The sequence below is a fragment of the Lipophrys pholis genome (genome assembly GCF_963383615.2).
Source record: "Lipophrys pholis genome assembly, chromosome: 1".
Taxonomy (NCBI): Eukaryota; Metazoa; Chordata; class Actinopteri; order Blenniiformes; family Blenniidae; genus Lipophrys; species Lipophrys pholis.
The window spans coordinates 27,809,307-27,829,749 of record NC_137635.1 but is presented as its reverse complement, the minus strand read 5'-3'; the positions used below and the strand labels follow the sequence as shown (position 1 = coordinate 27,829,749).

The 20,443-nt window shown below is 46.1% G+C and overlaps 1 protein-coding gene across 2 annotated transcripts; it reads right to left on the bottom strand.

Annotated features, from left to right (window-relative positions):
- Nucleotides 1–211: 211 nt before the first annotated feature.
- Nucleotides 212–19,844, bottom strand: emilin2a (elastin microfibril interfacer 2a). Of its 2 annotated transcripts, XR_013935315.1 has the most exons (9): nt 19,624–19,844; nt 19,002–19,127; nt 15,902–16,092; nt 13,862–15,661; nt 5,065–5,379; nt 3,984–4,043; nt 3,627–3,776; nt 1,651–2,407; nt 212–1,080 (listed from the first exon to the last, which is right to left on the bottom strand). XR_013935315.1 is itself a non-coding variant. In XM_080462426.1 (8 exons), exons 1-8 carry the CDS (start codon nt 19,752–19,754, stop codon nt 2,088–2,090), a joined length of 3,093 nt encoding a protein of 1,030 aa, XP_080318552.1. In that variant the 5' UTR covers nt 19,755–19,844; the 3' UTR covers nt 1,354–2,087. The 2 variants fall into 2 exon arrangements, 1 of the variants encoding a protein (XP_080318552.1); XM_080462426.1 differs by lacking the exon at nt 212–1,080 and having other exon boundaries at nt 1,354–2,407.
- Between the last annotated feature and the right edge of the window lie 599 nt (nt 19,845–20,443).

Here is a 20,443-nt window from a genome sequence, read left to right as displayed (position 1 = left end):
AGTCGTACACTGACGTTTCACAGCTTCCAGTTTCTGAGTCAAAATGGTCCTGGAAGGACCCACACCCACCTTACGTAACAACCGGATGGGACCTTCCGGGACCTTCCGGGACCTTGCGTCTTGTTCTTGACTGGCTGCAGGTTTCTCTCTTCACTATAAAAGCTCAGGTTACCTCCACAAGGCTCATTATTTTAACTTCAAGACAACTTCGGCTCTTAAAAGTACTTTTAATAGGGAAGAAACATTTCAAACACATTTTAAGTTCAACATATTATATAAAACACGTCATTTAAAATTTGCAGCTGCTGTATGTCAGTGATTTACAGTTTGCTACATCAAATACATTCATCAACCTCTGGACAAACACAAAGTTATAAATATTGACCTGCTCTACATGATTGTTTCTGAATGGCTTAATATCAAATACTCATTTATTTAACCTGTTTCGCCCCTTTAAATGCCATATTTTGACCATGACGTACGCTTTTAAATGCACACAATATGTTGTGTTCTTTACATCACAGAGAAAGGGATTGTTGGTATTTACCTGCTGCTCTAGATCTGCCATGAACGTATTTCCCACATCACATAAAAATGGTATCGTTTTTATTTTATGTCAATAATTAACGCTGGTTCATTCGAAGCATTTATTTTCTGGTTTTAGTTCAAATATTTGTATTTTGTCCCTCTAAGAAATATGACATGAAAGGAAACATTGACTGGGACTCATTGAACATTTTATACTGACTGGAAGTACTGTATTTTAATTCCAATAAGTTAAAGCTGATCTTAATGGATCAGAATTTTTAAAGATGATGCAAAAACACTTTAAAGTTCTCGGATCATATAAATTGTGAAAAATAATCAAACCTTTCATAACATGAAGTGCAAACTATAAAGGTTGTACTCACTCAGATACTCGAAGCTGAAATTGACAATATGCAATAGTTTTCCATCAAAGGAACGGAGTTTTCTGAACGATGTGCTGGAATCTAAGAAACATTTGCTGCTCCTGACGGGACGGTGCAGCCAGTCGGTTCCCAGTATCTTTTCACTCTGCACCCACATGTGGCTCTACAGCTCCTCTGAAGTGGCTCTACAGTTCATCTGTAGCAGCTCTACAGTTCCTCTGTAGTGGCTCTACAGTCACTCTGTAGCGGCCCTAGAGTCCCTCTATAGCGGTTACATGAAACTTCCACTGTATTCTATGTAAATAAAAATTTATCTTTATTTAAATATATATATATATATATATATATATATATATTGCGTCCATTCACCTCCAGCTGAGAGGTACAAGTCAGTAAAAAAAAAAAATTCTCTCTCCCTCTATATATATATATTTTTTTTTTTACTGACTTGTACCTCTCAGCTGGAGGTGAATGGATACAATTTTTTGAATGATATCTGTAGAGAAACATGAAAATCCAACAGAGACTCAATGGCTCCAAAAGCTGAAAAGAGAATAAAATGTCCACTGTTCTTATCTCAAGTGAAGTTAAAGTAAAACCCACTTCATTCCAGGAGTTCTCTTTTCCTTAGTACTATTTTACCATTTTTATTTGAGTCAAAAGACAATACAAAACTATAACTTAGTGACAGCTTCATGGAGCCATTGCAGAGGAACTGTAGAGCCACATGCAACTCCACAGCGTTTGAGGACGTCAGTAGTTGAGTTTTTACTCTGGCGTTGCAGCACAGTGAAGACCAAGACGAAGCTGAAGAATAAACCTCCGGTCTTTAGAAATAAGGTGAAGCAATCTGCATGCATTATTTACACTCGTTTTTCACTTTATTTGTGTTTGTCGTTGACCTTTTGGAGCCGGTCAGGAGCTACAGGGGGCCACCAGGGGGCGCTGTGGCCCACTGACCGTACCTGGTCTGGTCTGGTCTGGTCTCTAGTCTAAAGCACGGTGGCGGATTACTCTTAAGTTCATTTACACTTTTACACAAAACTTTGAAGACGGGTAGAAAAGCTCTGAGTAACGGTCAAATATATTACGAGTGTCCGGCTGGTTGTGTTCCGGCGGTGAGGACGCCACAGTCCCGTGTCCCTCCTGTCCCACGTGAGCGGCGCCGTGCGGCGGCTATCTGCTGGCCCGCGGGGTGTACAGGAGGACGGCGCTGAAGGTGGACAGGATCTCTCGGGCCTCGGTGGTGGCCAGCTGCCCGCCGGTCCGCACCAGCCCTACGCGCTCTCCTTTCCTCAGGGGAAGAACCAGGCTGAAGGACACTGTGCCCCCGCAACCACACTGCAGCCCCGCGGGCCCGACCGGCCCCCCCAAGCTGCGCAGCCGCTGCACGCTGCGGTTGGACACGGACAGCACAGCGTCCACATGGTCACCCTGCCGGGCCGTCAACACACCGGAGATCAGGTACCGACCGTCCACCGGGACACTGAAGGACCCTGGGGGGCAAAACATTCAACCTGTTGGTGCTAAGACTGACCGCTGAGACCCAACCTCACAGTCTCATGTCCAGCCTCACAGTCTCATGTTCAACCTCACAGTCTCATGTCCAGCCTCATAGTCTAATGTCCAGCCTCACAGTCATGTTCAACCTCACAGTCTCATGTCCAACCTCACAGTCTAATGTAAAACCACACAGTCTCATGTCCAACCTCACAGTCTCATGTCCAGCCTCACAGTCCCATGTCTAACCACACAGTCTCATATCCAACATCAGTCTCATGTCTAACCACACAGTCTCATGTCCAACATCACAGTCTCATGTCCCGCCTCACAGTCTCATGTCTAACCACACAGTCACATGTCCAACATCACAGTCTCATGTCTAACCACAGTCTCATGTCTAACCTCACAGTCTAATGTCTAACCTCACAGTCTCATGTCTAACCACACAGTCTCATGTCCAACATCACAGTCTAATGTCTAACCACACAGTCTCATGTCTAACCTCACAGTCTAATGTCAAACCACACAGTCTCATGTCTAACCTCACAGTCTCATGTCTAACCTCACAGTCTCGTGTCCAACCTCACAGTCTCATGTCTAACCTCACAGTCTCATGTCTAACCTCACAGTCTCGTGTCCAACCTCACAGTCTCATGTCTAACCTCACAGTCTAATGTCAAACCACAGTCTCATGTCCAACCTCACAGTCTCATGTCTAACCACACAGTCTCATGTCCAACCTCACAGTCTCATGTCTAACCACACAGTCTCATGTCTAACCTCACAGTCTCATGTCCAACCACATGGTCTGACTAAATACTAAAATGAACCACGGAGTTCCACAGGGTTCAGTATTAGGACCAGTACTTTTCACATTGAGACATGCTTCCTGGAGGCAATATTATCAGGAAACACTTCATTAACTTCCATTGCGATGCAGATGATACACAAATCTATTTATCAGTGAAACCAGATGTTACTGATCAACTTGTCATATGAGAAGCCTGGATGAGCTGAAACTTTCTGCTCTTCTTCTTATAAAGTTGTTATATTTTGCCCAAAACATATGACAGAGAAATTATCTAAACATATAGTAACACTGGATGGTATTGCTAATGAGTTGTGTGTGTGTGTGTGTGTGTGTGTGTGTGTGTGTGTGTGTGTGTGTGTGTGTGTGTGTGTGTGTGTGTGTGTGTGTGTGTGTGTGTGTACCTGTGTGGGGGTTGTAGTGCCCCCCGTCGTTGACCAGGACCCTGTTAAAGCGAATGATGCCGAAGTCCCCAGTGAAGGGCTGCTGTGTGAGGCCGGCAGAGAAGGAGTACTGCTCCAGACTGTCCACTGAAGCTGAGACTGAAGCTGAAGCTGAACACACACACACACACACACACACACACACACACACACACACACACACACACACACACACACACACACACACACACACACACACACACACACACACACACACACACACACACACACACACACACACACACACACACCTTTATTACTGCACTGCAGCTAGATCTCTGTATTCCTGTGAAGAGGCTGGAGCAGAAGGGCCGTTACCTGGAGCGTCACCAGGTGTGTGATGGATGGAGGTCCAGGCACCCTGGGCTTCTGCAGGAGCTGCAGGTGTTGAGAACACAGTGAGGCGGGTCACACTGCCAGCCTTACTGCCACACCCATACTTACATGTGTTTCCTTTACTCAGTGCTCTGCATGTTTTAAATGAATCAAGCACATCAACAAAGCCTCTTGTGGCTCTACTTATAAAAGCCTAAAGATGTGGGGGTGGGGGTGGAGGTGGGGGGTGGGGGTGTCCCTGCTTCAACACCCCTGAATCTCATGATGATGTCATCATCAAGCTGGTAAAAAAAAGCCCTCATTGCAATCAGGTGTGTTACAATAGGGAGAGACCTAAAGCATGCAGAGCGGGGTCCAACCAGGACAAGGACTGGACACCTCAACCATTAGGTGGTCCAACCAGGACCAAGACTCAACCTTATGGGGTCAGACTGAGAACCAGCCTCTTTATGAAAACCAGTTAGTTCATTGTTCTTTGTTCAGGATGTAAAAATTGAAGGAATTATTCCACAAAGAGAAACTACATTTCTTAGAAGCCAGTATAAAGATCACAAGCAACAAGACTCTGATGAGAATAAAGACGTGGACACGTGAGGGAAAACAGGACAAATACAAACCAAACTACCAGAACCAGAACTGAGGACCTGCTGCAGCTTTCCTACTGTCAAACCAGCCAATCACCAGCCACCGTGAAACTCAGCATGTTTACACTGACTTTCACTTATTGTGTTAAAATGTACCTTCCACCTTGTGTGTGTGTGTGTGTGTGTGTGTGTGTGTGTGTGTGTGTGTGTGTGTGTGTGTGTGTGTGTGTGTGTGTGTGTCTGATGAAATGAGCAGACCGGCTGCAGGAAAGCTCTGTTTGGATCGAGCTGACAGAAAGTCTCTGCCATGGTCCTCGCTGCCCCTCCCCTCTCTGCTGCCCCCCGCCACCCCCTCCCCTCTCTGCTGCCCCCCGCCACCCCCTCCCCTCTCTCCTGCCCCCCACCACCCCCTCCCCTCTCTGCTGCCGGCCGCCACCCCCCTTCCCTCTCGGCTGACCCCCCCCCCCCCCGCTCCTCACCTGGTGCTCCAGCAAACCCTGTGAAAGGCTCTCTGGACGAGTGTTCTGAGCCTCGTCGCACCGTCACCCTGCGGACGTACCCCGGGGGTCCCGCCTCGCCCTTCTCCACCACAGGCCTGTTGGGAATGACGGGCGGAGCGGCGTTGCCAGGTTGGATCTGGAGCGTGTGTGTGCTGGGCTGCACAGGGCTGGACGGCTGCCCGGGGCTGGCCGGCCGAGGAGGGATGATGAAAGGGATGTGGATTTGTGGGATTCTGGGCCTGGTCTGGGCCGCATCCGGCACAGAGGCCGGCCGCGCTGGTCTGAAGGTCATTCCTTTGGAAAAAAAAAGATGGTGGCAAGACCATAAAAATGCAGTTAATTTAGTCACAATGTGAAGATGAAGGCTCGTTTCTGCTCTTTGGACAGAAACAGAAACAGACATGAGTCCTTCAAGCTGTGAAACATTACAGCCTGAATACTTCAACAACAACTGACCCTAACAACAACTGAGTTTAACAACTGACCCTGACAACAACTGACCCCAACAACAACTGAGTTTAACAACTGACCCTGACAACAACTGACCCCAACAACAACTGGACCCAATAACAAATTACCCCAACAACTTACCCTAACAACAACTGACCCCAATAACAAATTACCCCAACAACTTACCCTAACACCAACTGACCCCAACAACAACTTACCCCAACAACTACTGACCCGAACAACTGACCCCAACAACAACTGACCCTAACAACAACTGACCCCAACAACAACTTACCCTAACACCAACTGACCCCAACAAGAACTTACCCCAACAACTACTGACCCGAACAACTGACCCTAACAACAACTGACCCCAACAACAACTTACCCCAACAACAACTGACCCCAACAACAACTTACCCCAACAACTACTGACCCTAACAACTGACCCCAACAACAACTGACCCCAACAACAACTGACCCTAACAACAACTGACCCCAACAACAACTGACCCCAACAACAACTTACCCCAACAACTACTGACCCTAACAACTTACCCCAACAACTACTGACCCTAACAACTGACCCCAACAACAACTGACCCTAACAACAACTGACCCAAACAACAACTGACCTTAACAACTGACCCTGACAACAACTGTCCCTCACCCTATTTTTCATTCATTTCACCAGAGGGCGCCACTCAATCAACATACTGGTAAAATAGCAATAAGAAGAGCAGCAGCAGTCAGTGATGATGATGATGATGATGATGATGACGATGATGATGGCAGGAAGTTGCACTGTTAAAAGTAACGATCACAATATGTGAAATGAAGACAGAAAACTTTCTGTCTGTCCGTTTACGTATCTGAAGTAGAAGATAAACGAGTCTTGGCTGTTTGCTGGTGTTTTTCATACTTTCTGTTCAGGGCTTGACGCCTTTAAATTTCATAGCATTATTCCAATGACAATAAAGATATTCTATTTCTATTCTATTCTTCAGATGGGATGACATATCTTCACTGCAGTGAATTCAGTCTTCACTTTACAAGTCTTCCACAGTCTTTGATTATCAGAACACCTGGCAGATCAAATATCTTTCAGAATGAATCCGACTGCGGTTCCCTGATCAAAAGAGTGAAAGACGTAAGCAATGATTTCAGATCAGAGCAGGCGGCTGAACCAGTGTGGACACCTTTCTTCTATTTGATGCTCTTCAGGCGCATTAACAGCTTCACTGTATACGCTCAGGTTCCGCCGTGTTGAAAGAAAGCCTGGCCTCAACCGTCTCCTCGCAGCAAAGTTCATTATTTGCTAACCAAAATGTTTTCGTTTCAGCAGGCAGAAGAAAATCCGATTTCTGAAATGTCACGTCTTGATGCTCTGCCTCCTTCATCAGATCAGAGAAAATCTATCCTCTGAAAGTTTCTGATTAAACAGAAACATCCAACATAAGTATTATACTTCTAGCATTCGATAGAAACTTTAAATATTCAAAATAATGGAGTGAAACAGAAAAGAAAAGCCTGATTATGGTGCAGTGCTGTGGGTCAACCCAGTCCTGTAATACCTATGTTACCACAAGGTGGCGTTTCAGAGGACGTAGACCAGACGTTTGTAAACTCCACAACTAAAATAGACGAATGTCTCTCTTTAAACCACAGAAAACTCATCCAGAGCCACTAAACATGTTTATCCTTTAAAATGAAGATAGCATAGCTCATAAAGCTCCTGGTTTCTATATAATATTTTATAAATTCTATATTTTACATACCACAGAAGATTATGTTGCATTTGTGAAATGCAGTTACAATTTGTAAAAAAAGGTTTTAGCTGTTTTATCCCGTTAAGCTCGTTTATACCTTTTTGTGTTTTTATATTTTCTCTGTGACTGCTTTGGAGTTTAATCCGTCTTTTTTCAGAAACTCAGAACCAGCAGAAGGCAACATGGTGACCACAAATCATCCAAACCCCCCCAACGTCAGAAGTCTTCATCCACTGTGTTTCTCTTCCTACAGGTGACAGGAAGGAGGTGAAGCAGTGAGAGGTCCCACCTGGTGGAGCTCTGGGACTCCCTGCAGTGTCTACATGCCTTTCAGCTCAGAGAGGGAACCACCTCCTCCAGCCTCACGTCTCCCATCGGGGAGCTTCTCTATTGTTTCCCAGCACAGAGTTTAAACTCCTCCAGTCTTTAACGTGGATGTTTTCCTTGTATTTCCTTCTAACAACATTGCAGCTTGCCTCCAACTCTATTTATTCCTTCAACTTCTCACAGTGTGGGTGGAGCAGGAGGGAGAAGTCCTCTCGTTTTCTTGGAAGGACAAATTAAAGAAAAAAATTTGGACAGAAAAAGAGCGAGCGGGGAGTGAGGGGGGGAGAGGAAGGAGGTGAAAAAAGGTCTGACAGTTATTTGAGATGGACTGGGCTCAGCTCCAAGCAAAGGGAGGTTGAGGAGAAGCAGATTGAAAATAGGACATAAAAATGCAACAGAGTGGTTGATCACTCATCATCAGAGGCACTTTCTACATTCTGAGACTTTCTGGTGCTTTCTATTCATACGCACTTAATACTGTCAATTATTTATGAATGGCTAAACTCAACAGATCCAATGTGATATCGTCTGAGGATCGTGTTACTGAGGAACTGAACTGTTATAATCCCGTCGCATTGAACCGTTTTATTACCACAAGGTGGAGTAGTGAGTCACTGTAACTCAGGCCCGGTCCACACGAGAGCGACGATTCATGGAACCGCATCATTTATCTCAGGTCGTCCTCACGGCGCAGCGTTTAGGAGCCTGAGAACTGCTCTTTTTGAAAACTGGGAGGAGAAATTGTAAAATGTCGCCTCGGCTTTGACGTGTGGACGGACAAGATGCACATTTGCTAAAAACGATGATGTCATGGCCCTACCACTCCGCGAAATCTTCGTGACGTCACCGAACAACAACAGTGACGGAGTAGCTGCTCCAGATGGAGCTGCACAAGCTGCTGAAGCTGCACAAGCTGCTGACGCTGGTCAGTTTAATAAGGCCAGAGGTCAGGTTTGATGGATTCTCAGTTTTTCAAGTTTTTGGTGTATTTCTGTGGCAGTTACAGTGCCCCCTACACACATTTATTATGTACTACATCGATTTGAGTCATTTTCGAGGTGCTGTGTGGATGGAGGACAAAAGGTAGAACAAAGGCTCTTGTGGCAGAGCCTCAGTCTCACTCCATAACGATGACCTCCATTACTAATAATCTTTAAAGTTATTGAAAACTATCGATATTGACACTGAAGATGTTACCACCTCCAACCTGCACTCAACAGACTGATGAAGTAAGAAAACCTTCATAGTTTTTTTCCGGTGACCCGGTAAAAGCAGGTAATTCTGCCTAAGTTTACATGATTGTGTTCATTTCTCAGCACAGTCAGAAGCAGGGGTTTGCTCAGTTCAGCTAAAAGTTTCCTCACTCTGATTCAAACATGCACAGAGGAGTGATGATCATCCACTCTCTTGTTTTCACTGTTTGTGATATGAGATCAAATGATAACACTGAGATTATAGAGCGAAACAGACAAAACGGCCATAACAGCTACAACTAGCTCAATGGGTAAATCTGTAGTAACAGCTATACCACTGATGACCTATGGGGACAGTGCTGAATACCCCTGACCATAGATGTAAACACTAGATGATGCACGCTCTATCTGTGCCTGTTGACGCCACGTGCCTACAGCGCCGCCATCTTGGGGCGGTCTCCCGCTTGTGCTAGAAAACACACAAAAACATTCGTAGCTCGCTTGCTAACCCACGTATCAACACAAATACTACCTCATTTTAAAGCTGCGGGAAAGCTCTATCCCGTGGAGACCTCATGGAGGAATCATTGGGGGGGGGAAAAGTCTTGTCTCTGAGCCTTGTGAGCGGTAGGTTTCTGAAGGACAAAACGTAGCTTGAGCTCATTAGCCAAACTTTATCATCAGCAGCCTTTTACCTGGTTGGCTCCTCCAGACATTCGTGATCCTGATAAGCTTTAACAACTAACCGTAACAACTCGGTAGTTCAACTCCCTCACTGCTCTTCTTTCAGTTTAGATTTTCCATCCACTTGTTTTGAGGTTTCCCACATGTGAGCGCATTTTGTGTTGGAATATCAATTCCTCACCGTGACAGCGCTGGCCGTGTGTTCCATAAATTCATGTTCCTGCAGTCCTGTCAGGTGTGACTATTAACCTCGTTATTTCAGATCAACCCCAGTGGAGCGAAACACACCAGAACAGTCAAGAACAAGAACAAAAACATCTTTGACAGCTCAGCGACCAAGATTTATTATATTAATTCAAATGGATTGCATCTGTCCCAAAAAACCCTTCGCCTCCTTTAAGTGCTTCTCTCACTGCACAACAACGAGGACGGGTTCTTCTCAGAATGGGCAGCTCATTTTACAAGAGAACTGATTGGTCGGGAGGCGGAGCGCCAGTCATTACAGTGGCCAAGTGACTTCTGCAGTAGGACCATCGAATCACAACTTAAGATCCCAGACTGTGTCTCAAATTTAGAACTTCTCAGTACATCACAGTCACACAGTGATATTAAGAAACTGCCAGTTATCAAAATGGGAAGTTTCCTTGTTAAAATAGGCAGACATTTTCATTCATTACAGTTTCGTCACGTTTTTTTTCACACCATCCACGACTTTTGTCAGTGGGGCTGCAATAAAATCCGTCCCGCCCCGTTCTACCCCGGCACAAACAGCGAGGAGGGACCGCGGCTCTAGAAAGAGAGAACATGCAAATTCCACAACAAAGCCTCCGAGTAGGATTCAAACCTGGGTTTTTCTCACTGTGAGGGCGGAGCACTCATAACTACACACTGTGTGTGATCAAGTCAGTCATAGGAGAGATGCTGAAGCGGTTGCTTCAAGTTGCATATGTTGAAATGTTCATGTCTTCTTCTATTAAAACCACTGATGTGTAAGAAGCTTCGCTCTTTGAAGTCCCACCGACACTTGATGAGGAAAACATCCTGTTTCACAGCTCACCTCTGATCTCACAGCTCCCTGCGTCTTCTGACTGAAACACATGAATCCCCATACTTAACTCAGTTGTGTGGATCAGTCTCGGCCCCCAGGCTCATGTCTGACATGCCTCTCTGTATAAAATGAATATTTCTTTTATTTTCCCTTCATGATAAAGTGGCTTTTCTCTCAAACTCAGCTGACTGGGGTCAGGATGGTGTGTGTGTGTGTGTGTGTGTGTGTGTGTGTGTGTGTGTGTGTGTGTGTGTGTGTGTGTGAGACGATGAGCTGTGGGATTAAAGCGTGAGGCAGGACAGGTGAGAGCAGGTGTGACAGAGCTGCTTTCATTTCAAAACACAACCTCAGACATCTGACAGTTTCTCCAGAGCCTCGCCGATCGTGTTGCGCACAAGAAACGGCTGCTCACGATAAAGTTTAGCTAATGAGAGAGGCGCCGCAGCAGGCCCTGCTCCTCACTCACCTGAGGTATCCAATTACACAGTGGAGAGACGGAGGATGTCTGGAGAAACAACAGAGAAAATACGACATGGACCCACGTCAGAAGGAGGGCTGGGGGGGCCGAGGGCGGCTCTGACTCGGTCCACCCACCGCTGGGAGAGAGCCTGACGCTCGGTAATGAAATCAAGCTTCACATGTTGGACATCGCAGGCCTTATTTGGCAGACTGTGAAATGAAATGCCTTCGAGCTTTCCTCAGCTCTCTATCACACCATTGTTTGGGACGATGGTGTAAGAAAGGGCGGCACCGATCATGGGGCCCCGTCATGACATCACAGCCGAGGGCAGCCGGAGCATCTGGTCCTGGGTGTGGAGCCCGTCTCCATCCAGCCCGGCTCCAGCAGTGAGTCAGGAACATAATGAGGACCAGACGGTTCGCATCAGGCTGAGGTCACCCGACGGGAATCTCTGGAGGTCGGACAGGGAGGAGGGGAGTCTGTGTGTGTGTGTGTGTGTGTGTGTGTGTGTGTGTGTGTGTGTGTGTGTGTGTGTCTGTGTGTGTGTGTGTGTGTGTGTGTGTGTGTGTGTGTGTGTGTGTGTGTGTGTGTGTGCGTGTGCGTGTGCGTGTGCGTGTGCGTGTGTGTGATGGGGGAAGTGAGGTCTGCAGTGCTGTGGTATGAATAATAAAGACTATGTCATGGTGAAAGAGGCATGTTGGAGACGGAGGAGCTCTCAGCATTGCTGCAGTTAAAACTGCAAAAATGTAAGGCTCTATTTACTCGTCTCATTCCCGGGATGAAAAACAAAAAAAGGAAAAAGGGTGGAAATTGTTGGGGCAACATGAATCTCAGCCACAGGAAATCTGCGATGTGGGCCTCTGCCTCTGGGTGCCGGGACAGATTGAATGACATTGCGGAGGCCCAGTGAACCCGTGTCCTCCCACTCTGGGAAATACCCTGCAGCCGTTCACGGGATCCGATCCTTCCTTCAAGCCTCCGCCGTGAACCAAGCAAGCAGAAAACATTATATGGAGGATTATCTCCAGGAAAAGTTTGTGTTTTCACAGATGGAACTCACACTTGACACACTCGTGAGTTGGGAGTGAGCGGAGGAACTTATAAAATGATTATGAGGATTTTTTTTTTCCTCCAACAAACTGGTTTGGGGTCTTTTCAGTGTTTGACAGCCTAAATGTGTGAATCCTGTGAACAGCGGGCCAGAATCTGAATCTAATCAGCGTCGGCACACTCGTCACGATGACTGTACTGGCCGATGACGCCCGGCGCTCGTTAGCTCACACACTCCAACACAACTACTTCATTCATCCAGAAGTCGCCAGCATGCATCATCTATTCATAGGGCACTCAGTAAATACTTTTTAAATTATTAACTTGTTATTGTTGGCTTTTATTTTTCACTTTTCACTTTTAAAAGTCTAAATCACGTGTTATTGGTAACCACCAGATCCACCTGAACCTGAGCCTGAAGTGCACCTGCTTCGTAAGGATCGGACTTGTTTCTCAAATATCCATGGACATTAAACGAGCGAGGAAACCTCTCAGAACAACCAGCCACATACTATTGTGGTGAATTAGCTCCGCAGCCAAAGCTCAGGACTGACGGCAGTCGTGTAATAAACATTCTTCCTAAATGACATTGTGTTGTATGTGAATTCTCAGTGCGTAAAGACTTCCTGCCACAGGCATTCGGTAGTGGACTCACACACAACTTTCACTCTTTCAGTTTTCAAAGGGTAAAAGTCATGTGGAAAAAGCACATTTTCTTTGAGTGACCTGTTTCTTTTTGCAAAGTTGTCTGCTTCCTTCTGACACAAAGTTGTGCTCTCAATTTAAAATTCAGCTTGACTTTAACCAACACTGCAATCACATCTACTTTCATGACCAATGCACAAAAACCACGAGTCCCTGGCAGGCCGCCTGCTCCATGAGCACTGGGACATCAACTAAGACTACTACGGTGGTCAGAACCCAGCACTGCTGCTGGTGCCACAATACTGCTTTCACCCTCCAGCCACAATGAACAAGGTAGACAGAGGCTCCCGATCAGGGTCACTATGAACCGTGTAGTGGGTGCTCTCTCCTCTCCGTCCTCTCTTTCTGTGCCGTCCCTCCTCTGATAATGGAACTGGGCAATTCCACTTCCTACGCCCATCATAACTGCAACGTGAGGTTTAGCTCGCAGCCTCACATCAGCTCGGTTGTTGCTTGCAGTCGTATTATTTTCTCTCTTCTGTAACTCAGGTCTGCAACCTGCAGTCGTGGCTCTTCAGCCTCTCTCTCGTGGCTCCATGAAGCTTTTACTGAATTATATGGAATTAGACATTTTCATCTAATTTAAATTTTGCTGCAAAACAACCACTCTCTTAAGAAGACTCCTATCTCACAGCTGGAGGACAGGAATGTGACAGTTTGTCAGCTACGATGGCCTTTCACTGCAAGAGATAAAAATTCATACTTTCACCTCTGAAAGATTACCCTGTGGATAAATAAAATAAAATAAAACACAAAATACACATAATAAAAAACACACATCTCAAATGAGAATAGAGGCATGGAAAGACTAACTTACTCTGAATGCCGATTATGAAGGTGAAATGAATTATGAAATGCTATATATAAATATATATATATATATATATATATATATATATATATATATATTTATTTATATGATTTTTTTTTTTTTTCCCTCTGTGCATAAATCCCCTCAGTTTTTGAATGTACAGAGGAATGGGACGCCCATGTTGGTGCTCTATGAATGAGACTGATGTTCATGTTAAAGTTGGTTCATTTGAAAGCTGAACAATCTACGACATCAAAATATCCAGAAAAGGCAGCTTACCTGGCTCTTTAGCAGCCACGTCCTTCAGCCCGTCTTTCGAGTCTCTGACGTTGCCGGAAATAGTATCTAACCGTCCAAACGCCTGTTCCAGTTTGTTTACACGGTGGTCCAAGGCCGAGACTCCAGCGGCGGCACCCTGTGTGCTCTGGGTGCAGCGCTGCAGCTCAGAGGACATCTGTCTACTGAGCGTGTCCAGTCTCCCCTCCAGCTGCTCCACCTGATGGTTGGTGGTGTCACCTGAAGCCCAGCTGTTCTGCTGGTGGCTTTCAGCACCACCCTGGTTTGCATTGCAGCATGTTGAGCGCATTTGATGCATGTCCATTTGGTACCTGCTAAGGGACCCGTTTATCCAGCTCACAGTTCCAGCAAGACCCAGCACGTTTTCTTGGAGATTGATCAGTCCTTTCTGAAAATGCTCCATTGTCTTCACACGGATCTCATACCCATCAAACTCCCTCTGAACGTGCTCCTCCAGCTGCCTGAGCTTGTCCATGTTGGAATTGACATCTGTGTTTAGAACGTTCAGGTTGCTCTGGTACTGCTTCAGGTCCTTCAAAATGATTCCGAGTCCAGACGTCCCGGGAGCCGAATTTTCTCCTCCTCCAGTAATTCCAGACTTGGAACACCCCACAGAGCACAGCTCTTCAAGAGCACTGACCTTATCTTCCAAAGTCTGGTGGAGGAACTTGTTGTTGACCTCCACAGAGTCGCCAAGCATACCCAGGAAAGAGTTGTTGCTCATTTCTGCCAACACGTTTGTGAACTGGTCCTCCATGCCGTTCAAACGTCCTTCTAGAAGTTTCTGAACTTTTGCCACTTCCTCTGAAATTGTACGTGTCAGCTTCTCTTCAATGTAGAAACAGTGTGTTTCTGCATTTTGCTCTGTGACATTTATACGTGCTTGAAGCTCCTCAATCAACTGTCCAAAGTCGTTGGCTTCCGGAGGCGCAGAGATGTGCGCCAGCTCGTTGTCCATGCGGACATTAAGGATGCGGTGAGCCTCTGCTATGCGATCGATCTCTCGCCACAGGTCCTTGTGGTTGCCGTGCTCTTTTGCCTCTTGAGGCGGATCCGTCTGCCTTTGAGTTCGAACAGGTCCGTCTGCAGCGGCCATGTCCAAACGCAACGTCCTGATCTCCTTCCTCAGCTCAGCCTCTTTCGTTTCCACCACCTTGGTCATTCTGAGCACAACCTGATCGTCACTGTCTTCACAGGTCTTCTGCACCGTCTGGATTTTGTCTCTACATGAGCTCTGGGCCTTGGCCACTTCCTCTTCCACTTTCAGGTCAAGCTCTTTCTTCATTTTCTCCATTTTTCCATCAATGTAAGTCTGCATGGCCTCGAAATCCGCAACGGCCAGAGTCTGCGATTGAGAGGCGTCCATCAGGACACGGATTTGCCCGTCATGATTTGTTGCAATCCCTCTTAAGTCCTCCAGAGCTTCGTCTTTGCTCTTCAATGAATTACTGATATCGTCCATCCGGGCTATGATCTTTTCAAGGGCCTTTTCTCCTGCAATCCCTCCTCTCATTGCTTGATGACCGTCCAGCACTGCTGGTGTGTCCTCTGCTCCTGCCACCGAGCCCCCGTCAGGCGGGCGCATGTTGTTCAGAAGTGTCACCAACATGTTCTTTGTGTCATCCTGCAGGTCTGTGCGGAGGGTGGTAGTTAACCCTGTCAATGCCGACTGGAGATCCTGGACTGTCTGAGACAGACGCTGAACTTCGCCTTCCAGAAGCTGCACTTTATCGGCCCCGCCGTGTCTCGTCTCATGGTGTGCTGTCTCTCGGCGCTCTGGCCCTGAAACCATCGAGAAAGCTCTTAGTTTTTATCGTTACACATAGTCAGAGGATGTTGTTTAGTTCAATTGTTTATCGTAAACAGAGAAAGACACTTTACAGGAGCAGTGGTGTGATGGAGCCATCTTTAGTATCTTCACTATCTACATGTCAGTCTATCTTTAATCATTTAAAATAATTTCTGAATCCTTGGAACAAAGTTTTATGTCCTGTATCTGTGGAGGTAGGAATGTTTTCATACTCTGTACGTGTCTGGTTGTATATCCATGACCCGATAGAGGGAAAGTCTGTGATCCCTGCACTGTTTGTCCGTCTGCCGGCGGTTTGAGGTCTTTACAGGACGGTCCCTGGTACCCAGGACAGCATCTCCACTCCAGCGCCGTTACAGTCTTGTAGGCGGTCTTGTATGTGGGTTGAAACCGAGTTTTGTATCTAGAAAATAAGACAGACGTCATAAAAAATGTTTAATTTCTTTTACCAACACAAAGTAAAATTTTTACTTTCAAAATTTGAGTTATGTTGTTATATACAGTACATAAGAAGAAATAGTGGAATGATAAAGGTTTTCTATACAAAGTGTTAATACCTGCAATCCTCACAGCCTGTTTTTTTTTTTCTGTTTTAACATTTGGAAATGAAAAATGTTGCTTTCCAGCCACAGAAAACAACTCGCTCAGAAACAATAGATGAGATCAGTTCCTTGAAGACGGGGGTCATGTCATGCTCCCCATCTGGAAAGTTGATGTCTAAAACAATCATCTTTTCACATTCCCCAGCGCTGCTGATAAGTCAGCTCAGACGGAAACAATGGAAACTGAAACCCTGGTGGAAAACACCACGGCCGCTCTGAGCAACGTGTTTCAGGCTGAAGCTCACGTGATAACAGGCGGGCGGTATTTTCTCACTGCCTGCTCCTGTTGCGTTGCACAGAGTTTTGGAAACGCAGTCCGGTGACATAAGAATGACGAGCTTCCAGGAAACTTTTTCACTCCAGCTGAGTTTCTCTGTAATTGTGAAGATAAATCTCTGAGCTAAACCCCAGATACTTGATTGTGCCTGGAACTGACAATGATTCACAAAGATTATTAAAACAACGTCTTCCTGAACAAAACTATAACCAGTCACTGCCTGGATCTGCAGCGACCAGCCAGTCACAACACAACACTTTGTGTTATGTCGAATCAGCCTTCAATCAAATTGCGCTAATTTGGTATAAAATATTATTTACCTCTTCAAAGAGAAGAAAACACAATGATGAAAAATGTGCCACTAACAAAGAAGCACAACAATTCTTATTCTTATCGCCCAGAGAACGACACACACTGTGATTTGACTTTCATACAACAGCTCCTTATGAGGAGGTTTCCACATGATTTCATAATGCAGAACTTTATTTTACAAGATGACAAAGAATTCATCCATTGACACACACACACACACACACACACACACACACACACACACACACACACACACACACACACACACACACACACACACACACACACACACACACACACACACACACACACACACACACACACACGTCTATGAGCAGCCTGAGCTTCAGTCTTTACCTGTCGACACTCAGACATAAGCACCAGAGGAGAAGGGAATCGAACCACCAACCTGCAGATGACACGCTCCATTCACTTTCTGATGGTTCACTATTTTCCCTTCATGACCTCATGTAGGGAAATGACCACTCCCTCTGATAGTTATACTCAATTTGACCCTCACACTGGTAGAAACTACAAAGATTACTGATATAGTGAATAAATTCAGTAGAATATGAAAAGCTGTGACAGTTAGCCGTACTGTGAGCAGGAGCTCGCGTTAGCTACTTGGTAGTAACCGTAACAATACATACGACAAACCAAAGTAACATTTTCAGACACACTATAATTTTAACTAACTATTCTGAAGCTGCAGAGTCTGAACTTCTTCAGAAGCTTCTCCTTCTGCCTCAGATTCTGCTTCAAACTGGTTTGGTTGAACGACGGCAATTCTATGAGCCATAGCGCGAAATCCACCGTAAACATTAGCACATTGTATGAAACGTCTTCTACCGGGTTGCCAGATGTGACTCACTGTTGCCAGCCTCAACACCACGTAAAACCTGCCCACCTCAATGAAAACCAGCCCAAATATCTACCTCTGTAGAAACTCATGTTAAAACTGTAAAACTATTATTATCGTGTGTAATAAAGAACACACAACTGCACCAAAGAAGGAACACAGGCAACACAAACAGGCTCCCCAAGAAGCCCAATCTGGCAACACTGATCTTTTCCCCAAGAGGCCTCTGTGCGGACAGACACAGCTCATTAGCATTTAAAGGTACAGACACAGAAACAGCCTGTTCTCAGTAGAGTCACTCGAGGGACTTTTAGACTGAAGTTCAGAAACAAGGCTGGATTTGGGGAAATACACTTTGAATACAATGTTGTTGGAGCTCTGACACTAAAGTGAAACTGTTGAAAAATAATGTGGGAGCTTTAAATCCAAAACAGAGCTATTTGTACCTGTCATTCAACTACAGGGAGCAGCACAAACATACAGACTGTGAAAGATTCCAGATGTTTACATGACGATATGAGAAGCTCAGGTTACAGACGAGCAGTGAATCAAACAGGCAAACAGGATCTGAACAAGAGAACTCAGATTCAGTTAGGCTTTCGAATCGTGTTCATTTACATGGAACCAACTCAATATTTTTGAAATGTGGCCTAACTTTTCCACACCAGACTTCTGAAACACCTTAAGAGAACACCTGCTTAAGTTAGTTAAAATGGTTTAACCATCAAAAATTGATCAAATAAATAAATAAATTTAAAAAAAAAACACGGTAAAAGTAGTCAAACCAAAAGAAAAAAGAAAAAGGAAAAAATGGCTCCAAAGAAAATAAAAATACAGCCGAAATATCCAAAAGGGTTAAAAGGTGATAAAAGATTAAATTAATAACTGGATGGAAAGGTAAAACCTCATTAAAACTGCTCAAAAAACAAAAAATGTAATCAATGTCTCCTGTTTTAAATTATATTGATATAACTAATGTACTTATATCTAAACTTTGTGAGCTGTTTTCTTCATTTTAAAGGTTAAACATGTTTTGTGGCTCCAGTTGAATTTTATTAAGAACAAAGTGGTAAAAACGTCTATTTGGGTCATACAACTTGGGAACTGTGAAATGAAGAGTCGAGGCTCATTTCGATCATCAGAGGAATCATGAGGTTATTTTCTATAAGACGGATCGGAGAGGAGGATTCTTCTGGACATAACCAGGTCTGTTGACATGTTGTGTTGTGTTGTGGAGCGGTCTCTGATGACGGTGTGCTCACGTGACGTGCTGCGGGCAGTCGTGCTGGTAGGGCGGGCACGCGGCCACCACGGGCTCCTGGAAGCTCTCCACGCGCCCCTGCACGGTGCAGCTCACGTTCCTCTGCACCACGAAGGCGCACCAGTTCCTGGGAGGCAGACACAAGACTTAACGGGCTCCAACACCGGGACACCGTGAACATCCAGCAGCCCCGGCCTGAGTCTGAAAAGTTCCTCCAGCTGGTCCCCCTCCCCGGTCCCTCACCCCACTACTCCCCGGTCCCCCCCTCGCTGCTCCTCGGTTCCTCACCCTGCTGCTCCACCCCACCCCCCCACTGCTCCCCGGTCCCCCCCTCGCTGCTCCCCGGTCCCCCACCTCCCTGTTCCCCGGTCCCCTACCCCACTGCTCCCCGGTCCCCCCCCTCGCTGCTCCCCGGTCCCCCACCTCCCTGTTCCCCGGTCCCCTACCCCACTGATCCCCGGTCCCCCACCCCACCCCACCCCCCCACTGCTCTCCGGTCCCCCACCCCACTGATCCCCGGTCCCCCCCCCCCCCCCCCCCCCCCCCCCCCCTCGCTGATCCCCGGTCCCCCCCTCGCTGCTCCCCGGTCCCCCACCCCGCTGCTCCACCCCGCTGATCCCTACCTGGTTCTGTGTCTGTGGGCCACCGCGGAGCCCTGCAGGAGGTCGTAGGAGGAGGGCGACCCGGGACAGGGCTGGAAGTTGAGGACGAGCGTCAGAAGAGTCCACATCCAGTCCATGTCTGCAGGCTTCATGTCCTCGAGTGTCCAGCTGCTGAGCCTGGAGCCTGGAGCTGGAGCTGGAGCTGGAGCCCCGCACTGCCCGCACAGTGACGACCCGCCCGCCCGCACACTCCTCCCAGAGCAGCGCCACGGAGAGGAGGAGACAGCAGGAGAGGCTCGGCCACCAGGAAAACTGCAGGAAAACTACTGAAGGAAACTACTGAGGAAAACTACTGAAGAAAACTACTGAAGGAAACTACTGGAAGAAACTACTACAAGAAACTACCGGAAGAAACTACTGGAAAACAAAGAAGAAAACCTTGAAGGTTTCCCCTCTGAAGGGATAATCCCCTTATTGACTGTCCTGTTAGGTTGGATGTAAAGAAAACTCACTTGGTTACTTGGAAATAGTAATTCGTTGCTGATTACCTCTCCAAGAAAGTAATCCAGTTGCTTTATTGATTACTTGTTTTCAAAAGAAAGTATTTAATTAAATAATTACAGTTACTTAAAAAAAAAAAACATGATGCACAACCTGAATATAAACCTTTCTAATTCTATTATTTCTCCATCATATAATATCAAATGAAACAGTGACTTTAAAAACACCTTGTTATATTAGTTTTGCTGTAGATAAAACTGTAGATAAAACTTTTCTTCCCACACAGATTGTAGAGCAGAAACTAATGTTTTCATCAGCTTTTCCCTCTGTAGTGACTCTA